Source organism: Trichoplax adhaerens, genomic scaffold (genome assembly GCF_000150275.1).
Source record: "Trichoplax adhaerens TRIADscaffold_1 genomic scaffold, whole genome shotgun sequence".
NCBI classification, from domain to species: domain Eukaryota; kingdom Metazoa; phylum Placozoa; class Uniplacotomia; order Trichoplacea; family Trichoplacidae; genus Trichoplax; species Trichoplax adhaerens.
Genome location: NW_002060943.1, coordinates 7,325,922 through 7,334,350, shown reverse-complemented (window position 1 = coordinate 7,334,350; position 8,429 = coordinate 7,325,922). Strand labels below are relative to the sequence as shown.

The 8,429-nt window shown below is 34.8% G+C and overlaps 1 protein-coding gene across 1 annotated transcript; it reads left to right on the top strand.

Moving 5' to 3' along the window:
* Positions 1–2,431: 2,431 nt before the first annotated feature.
* Positions 2,432–7,749, top strand: TRIADDRAFT_52097 (uncharacterized protein; the record flags this gene model as incomplete). Its single annotated transcript, XM_002108739.1, has 11 exons — positions 2,432–2,726; positions 3,332–3,500; positions 3,886–3,947; positions 4,133–4,353; positions 4,501–4,661; positions 4,889–4,991; positions 5,225–5,270; positions 5,432–5,523; positions 5,754–5,924; positions 6,079–6,159; positions 6,298–7,749. The coding sequence occupies 11 exons, from the start codon at positions 2,432–2,434 to the stop codon at positions 7,747–7,749; spliced, it is 2,853 nt and encodes a 950-aa protein (XP_002108775.1).
* Between the last annotated feature and the right edge of the window lie 680 nt (positions 7,750–8,429).

Here is an 8,429-nt window from a genome sequence, read left to right as displayed (position 1 = left end):
TAAGGCTGTACAGGATATCTATAGACAATTTTGAATGATAACAACAATGATAAATTTTGGGTTGGAAAATTATTTAACATTGGATATCAGTAGAAGAATATTTATGAAAGAGATAACAAAGTGTATACAAATTTGCCGAAGATTTTGCGTGGTGTAAGCAATTTTAAGTGATAACAATAATGATGGACTTTGGTTGGAAAATTATTTAACCTTAATACTAGATATCGATACAGTAGAAGAATGTTTATGTAAGAGGTATACGAGTGTTTAGAAATTTGCTGCAAATTTTGCCCTATACAGTACAGTATAACTAATTTTAAATGATAACAATGATGGATTTTGGTTGGAAAATTATTCAACATTGGATATCAGTAGAAGATTATTGATGTAAAAGGTAAATATAGTATTTCGAAATTTACTGAAAATATTTGCCTTGTATAGCCAATTTTAAATGATAACGATGACGGATTTTAATTGGAGAATTATTCAACAATGGATATCAGTACAGTACTGTAGTGTCAATTCTAAAATCCAATTTCAATAGCTTAAACTACTGTAGAGCTCCACAGTGTCGATGATTGAATAGTTGTAGCTGATACTACACCATAAAGGGAAGATCATATCTATAATATCGTTCTTGACCGCTAGAGATTCCAGTTTTGTGGTAATATTCTACCGCATTGCATACGATGTTCATCTTTCATTCTTTTCGTCTTTACTACGCGACTTTACTCATAGACTGTAGACGTATGCTGTACGCCAATACTGTATTGGAAAGTAGTCAATTAAGTCAAAGAGTAATAAAGCATCGATGGCATCAAAAGATCCAATCCACTAATGCAAATAGAGATTGCACTGGCTAGCAGGGAATCCTGCCATATACGCATACAGTATTGTGGTTACTCGTATGAGGAACATGGTAGATCTACTCTTGACTTTGTTATTCAACAACATGCAAATATCGTTGGATTGGCGTTCAGGAGAGAAATCATTATTCTTACAGATCAGCTTATAGCTAAAATAGAAGCTGAATGAATACAGATCATGCAATATTAACAAACCTTTAACGCCATAACGTGAATTCCCTTTAATCCTGATGGAATCGTCGACGTACAGTAAAGACGGAAAGAGGAGAGCTGCAACTGGAAACGCAAGAGCTTGAACCTTAATAAGGCAGTGGACGGATGGACCGTTATTACAATTGACACATGCGCATTTTATCGAAAATGAGGTTCCGGTAATCTGTCCAACTTCCTTCCGAGAGTTTGCAACTTGAAAGTTGAAACGCAAGAGCTTGAACCTTAAGGCAGTGGACGGATGGACTGTTGTTACGATTAACACATGCGCATTTTACAGAAAATGAAGTTCAAGCAATCCGTCCAACTTCCTTCCTACTTCATTCACCCGAAAATCCGAAATCCCAAGTGGATTTATACTGTATACGTGAAACTCTCTAGTGAGCTTCTGTTACTAAACTAAGCAATATTGCATTGAATCCTATTCTATTTTGCTCAGTTCTGTTTAATTACAGTTGTATAACGTCATGAATGCTCTTGAATTCATAGTCGTGATCATAGAATACTCACACAAGCGATCTACAATACAACACTATCATGATTTTCGGCATTTTCATAATGTCTGCTTTGCTAGAAAAATGTCCGTCTGTCCACACCAACGGTAACTGTGATGAGAGGCCGCTTTTTTTGGCCTGGTCATTTTAAGTGTAATCCTAGTAGCCGCCAAGTTGGTCGACCGCGATACAATATACTGTACGATTCTAGTCATTCGGTAGAGTAAAATGACCAGTAATATAATACTGTAAAGTTGGTCGTCCCATTCCCAGAGTGTGCTTGCACCACATAGGCGCGAGTATTTTACTGATGCGCAAAACACGCTGTTCAATGTACAGTATAAGCAGCCACTGATAACGTAAAACAAGTAGAAACGAACAGTAACCTGTACTTCCATGATGATAGAGCCACTATGAACGACTAGAGACTTTATAACCTCTTTTAAAAATATCCATTACCTTTTAAAAATATATATACTACTACATGTCTACATGTAGTACTATTGGCCGGGGGGGGGGTTAAGAACGATGAGTATGGGACTCCCGGTAGTAGTCCATGATAGAGTGCTCCATGATAGAGTGCTCCAGTGGACGCTGGGATTGATTGGCTGAGAGTCGAACAACATACTGTATGCGGGACACTATCGTCCGCCATACTGCGCCTGAGCCTCTTGTCACTCGCCTCGGCTGCAACACACCATCGACCGGCGTCGAGTTACACATGTCAGTCAGCACAATACGTTCACCCCCAAACTCGTTTGACTCAAGTAAAGTGAAGCGTGCTTTGCTGAGTTTGCGCAGAGCAAACTTCTCACCGCTACTCCACCAATGTCCGATATCCTGATTTGACATGAAATTAAAATGGACAGTGGACAGGAGAATTCTCAACCGTTGGTTTCCAATGAAAAGAGCAAGCAATCAACAACCGAAATAGAAGAAACACCCATTGAGCAAAGTACAACACAATCCATTAGTGATGACGATATCATCAATACATTAAGCGCTGAATTATTCCAAGGATGGAAACTAGTCAATGATCTCCTTTCCAATCAATTTGCAAGTATGACATGGCCTTTTCGTGAACCTGTTGATACTGAGAAATTAGGACTATGGGATTACTATGATCGAATTAAACAACCAATGTGTTTAGTATGGAGTAAGTGGATGCATATCAACTTGTTTTGTTTGTCAACTGATTGCAAATTGATTGATCTATGTTAGCAAGGAAGAAAAATGACTGGATAGCATCCATTAGTCGAAGACAACTGTTTACTCATAACAGTCATAGTACTGTATATCGTTTTTTCCTTTGTTATTCATTGATTCATTTCAATTTCAACTACCATGCTATACACCAATCATCATCGTGATGAACATCAAGAGAATATAGGGATAGTGTCATTGCTATACTTGTCCATTAGAATAATGATGTTCTATGCCAATTTTCAACTTTATTGACTAATCGCTTAAGTACAAAGTGAGTAGTTTTCTCTCTTTATTACGACACGCTATTTTGCAATCTTGCTTGCCGGTCAGTGAGAAAGAAGAGACACTGACAAGATTTGCATGTCTTACCGGCGTTACGCTTTATCTATCATTTTAGTCGTGTCTTTTTCTCCGTATAAATCCTTTTAAAATGGCTTCATTGAAATCAATACAAGTGTTTAGTATAACTTAATTCGATAAAATAATGGTTAAAAGAAGAAAAAGTATTTTCAATCCAAAAAAATGAATTTACATTCTTTCAATTATTTCTCGCAGTCAAGAAGAAATTCTATGATTCTTCCTACACAACCATCAACGAAGTCCTCAGTGATATTCGTCTAATGATTGAAAATTGCTATCGGTATAATGGCTCCAAACATTGGATATCGAAATTGGGCCAGAAATTGGAAAAGACCATAGAGCAGAAAATTAATCTGTTTCCAAAGTAAGTTACATCCTAATCGTTCTACCACTCCAGTAGAAATCACTAAGATTATACATAGCGATATGTTTATGGCATTCATGTGTTATAGACACCTACCTGTAACTACTGCTAGGTTCCACATTTAAACCAAGCTAAAAATGAGAGCAGCTTATGGATATTACTGTCGTTTGCATACCAGCGATACATAGCTACCATTCCAATAAATCTTCATACTTGTTAGCTCAAAAGTTAACTTAACTTAGTGCATTCTAGACTTAAATGTAGTTGATATCCCTGTCTTAAATCATTTGTGTTTTATTACGTGTGATCAGTTTTTCAAATGTATTCATTGCAAAGTCCATGTCTAATGCCTATTTGTACTAAGTAAGTTGAAATATTGATGCAGATCGCTTCGTGATAAACTAAGAGGTAATTCAAACGATGGAGAAGATAACGCCAATGTAACCTGTAAGTAGCTGCAATGCCTGGTATTTTAATCGTCATAAATAATACATTGTAAGACATAGAAGCCATACAATACTGTATTGAGCGTATTAATTAAACTGTAATATTGTATGAGAGATAGATAGATATAGATTGATTAATCAAGTAATTAAAAAGTGTCATAAACCTATCTCTATTGATTCGATTAGCATCAAGACGTAGATGCAATCGCAGCTCAGGTACTTTCGATTTTGCAACATCCATTGTTGCTAAAGTAAAATTGGAAGAAGAAGAAGAAGAAAAAATTAAACGAAAGCAAAAACAACAAGAAGCTAGAGAAGCCAGTTTAGCTATGCTGGAAGAAATTAATAATTGGCAAAAAGAGTACGCCCCATTAGACTCTGTGAAAGAAATCCGATCCTACTGGCAGGTAATATCGACACTAGATACGATCCTTTTTGATTGTTAGTAATCCATCAATCACTATAAAAAATCTGTTCAATGATGACTTGAACAATGCTGTTGTCTTTCACCTATTAAATAATAATAACAATGATTCATGTACTTGTATAATTAGGTACCAGCCATAGCTCAACTATTCTTCCTTTGCCAAGATTCGTTGAATTTGCGAAATGTATGCTTAGAAGAATTAGAACTAGGATTAATTATGCCGCACCGAAGCTATCTAATGGCTCGCATATTCTCATCTCTACTCTTGGATCCCAAGCCCCGGCAATAGTAAGCATACTGCAATTATCACAAAATTGTCAAATTCTATCTTTTGCGTATCCAATGTAAAATAGCTTCATATTTCAGTTGTCATTTCTATATAACGTAGTAAATTTATTAAATCCATCACGACGTTACAATAACTGTTAAAACGATGTAGATCTGTATTGAACTAGTGGTTACATTTTTGTCGTTAGAGAATTAAATTGTATAATCTTATTTCTGTACTACTAAAGTCTAGATGATAAAAAAGCCATGCCGTACAATGTTTGGGATCATAAGCTAAAAAATGTATTAAAATTATGGTATGAAACAAAGGATGAATTAAACGAGGAAATGGTATGAAGATAAGCATAATAAATAGTCTAGATAATTTGCATTAAATATAAATAACAAAATCGGATCGTCATGCGTGCTATTGTTGCCATGATAATGTTACTCTTATGTGTAGTAGTTTAGTAACGACGTAAAAGTACGTTGTAACGATGTGATCAAAGAAAGTGATAAACAAACTACCGTAAATCACTTTAAACTTTTGATAATATTAACCATTATTTATTTAACATAAATAGGTTCTAGATAAGTTCGGATTAGCCTCTGATCTCTTTGAAGTTTTAGGTAGTGTATATGATTTAAAAATATAATTTATTTTAATATAAGGTATTACAAATATGTTTAATATTGTAATCAACACTATATCTATAAGAATAATTGTACTGGAAACAATGACGTAAAACTTTGTAGTAGCGATCGAAATTAATTGATTCAAATATAACTAGGCGATAAGGAAGAAATTATTACTACGCCCTTTCATGAATTATCAATTCGGAAACGAGTATATTTACTGAAAGCGCTTTGTGACCATGTTACGGTAAGTTAATATATATTGTTAATCGAATGTAATTACAATATTGATATAAAAGTACTAACAAAGTTCACTATTTTGTAACAATTAAATTCTATCAAGTTAACAAAATGATTATTAAATCAATCGCTGTAATATGAAATAATATTCTTGGTTATATGATATTACACAGTACAGTATAGGCATATTTCAACATTTTAATTCTCTTTATATCGTTTCACTCTGATACAATATAGGAACTGGAATTACGAGATGTCTTAACACAATATGGGCCTGTAACTTTGCGTGAGATTGTACTAGGCCAAGATGACAAAGGTGCAACCTACTTTTATTTTCCAGGATTCCTATATCTTGACCTGAGAGTTTATAAGCACGATCCTGTAACGGCTGATATACTAAAAAGAAAGGTACTGTAGTAATATTTTCATTTCGCACGCTCCTATACAGTATAATGTAATTCAACGATGTTGCAAGTTTGAACACCGCGACAGTAAAATTGAATGAGAAATTAGTAATTTCAATAGAAAAGTGTGATCATATCGCTTCAATATTTATTTCTAGAAACGTAAGGCACCCGCTAGAACTGTAAAGGAAATTCCGGTTTTACCTACTCCTCACAAAAGACCTGAAAGATTACGGCAGGTACTTGCGTAATAATTAGCAATAATTTACAAAAATGACTTGAAAATAATAAAATGTCATTATAAATTAATTTTATTTTCTATAATCACTAGTTGAATGTCTATTTTTTAATTACATTTAACCATCGATTTTTTCTAGTTTAAATCGGCAAACAGTTCCCCACCAACACGTGATCCACCTAAAATCGTGCCTAAATCGCAAACAATTACGAATCCTGACTCGGATTTCGAGCTCCTTTGTGATAGCTGCGATTCTTTAAAGGATCTATGTGAAAGTTTAGCCCCTATAGCTAAACGACGTAGTAAATCCAATCCGGATAGCTCAGTAAAATACCTTTTGGAAACCCTAAAACAGTTACTCTCGGATGTTCTTCCTTGGGATTATAAACTGCAACGTACGCAAGCCCGTATCAAAAATAAACTCATGAGAGAATGTACCAACCCAATGGAAGAAATTTCAGTCGAAGATTGGCAAGAACCTACTCGGATCCCGAAGAAAAAGGAAGGCAAAGACACCGAGAAGGATGATGCTGCAAGTGAGGATGACGATTCTAGTGGTGATCCTAACTCGGATTCGCACTCCAATAGCGATTCCTCCGCAAATGAAAGCTCCATTGCAGAAAACCATAGTGCCGAGATTGATCATGAAGACGAAAGTGTAGATTGTACAAGTAAAGTTGAAATGACTGAGTTGGGACACAGTAATAAGAGGAAGCGAAAAATTAAACAATCGAAACATGATCCGTTGGAAAGCGAAAGTTGTAATACCGCACCTAAAGCCAACATTCCTTCAACTATCCCAGCTGAAGAAACAAGGAAAGAGACTTTAGCAGAAACAAGTTACGACGACAAAGAGTATCTAATTGGAATACCCGCTAAGAAATCGTTACCGTCAATACCTTATATTCCTCCCACCAGTGTCAAGCCGTATGACAATTCAAGTGGAACGAATAGTTCCTATTCGAATAGTTTATATAGTAACGACGATGGTATTAATGCAAATCCCGTACAGGTTATGTACTCAAATGCGCAAAGTACCGGAACGGCAGGCCAATCGAGTAGCTCTTTAAGTACAAATATCGACATGACGAGAACTAGCTCTCCAAATGTAAATTATTCGGCACCATTTACTGCACCGCAGACAACAAATCTTCAAAACTCAAGTTTGAATGTCAATAATCAAAATGTGTATCATAGAAGCAGCAACGTTTTTACAAACTATTCCCGCGATCATAATAGTTATTATTACCCAGCGAATAATAACTATAATGCCCCAATGATGCCACCAAGGCAAGATAACTATAGTAATGTAAATGGTGGTCAGAGACTGCAAACAGCCTACAATCTAGTACAATTTTCATCCCAGCGACAACATTCTGTACAAGAAGTTCCTCATGATAACTCGAATAAGAAACCTCATGTCGATGCTGTAGATTACAGTAATAGCTTCCAATATGGTAGCAATAATTCGGTTAATTATAATAATAATGTTACTAAGGACAGTCAGTTAAATACCGATAGTTATAATTTATATCAACAACAAAACATGTGGACTCCACGTCCTACAAATCTAAACTCCAATTCCAATTAATACAACATGATTTATTGATGTTTAGGTAATCAAAAGTACAATTATATGTTATTAATAATAATATAATTATTCAACGCTGATTCGCTTTTTGCACATCATCATCATCTATTATAATTATAAATAAAAACGTTTTGACAAGCGGATATCGCTTTACGCTTATAAAAGAAGTCCACCATAGCTTATAGTATTTTATAAAAATATCGTAATTTTTTAAACGGAACAGGTCCAGAGGAAGAGAATTTAGACTATCTTCAGAATTGCTGTCGTTAGATAAAAAGGTTTACTAATACAGCTTGTTAAGGTTTGTTATAATAGGTTGCAAATATATCTACAGAATGCATGTCTGACTCTGTTCAGGTGTATAATATAACTGCTCTTTAAATATGAAACGACAACATTAAAGACTGTACAAATTATTGAGATGGCAGATTTAAAATCCAATTGATATAACCAAATTACCAACGTTCTACACTACAATAAGTCAGTTGCTCGATGTCATTACAATTTTATCTCTTGCGATATGAATTTGAATTGAAAAATTTACAATTTTCTACATACAGTATATATCTATCTCTCTATATATGGATCATATATGAATGCATGCACGTCTAAGTCATGGTTACGACAAGTTAAAAAACCCAAAATTGAGTGAATTCAAAGTGATTTTTACGTCTTTTGAC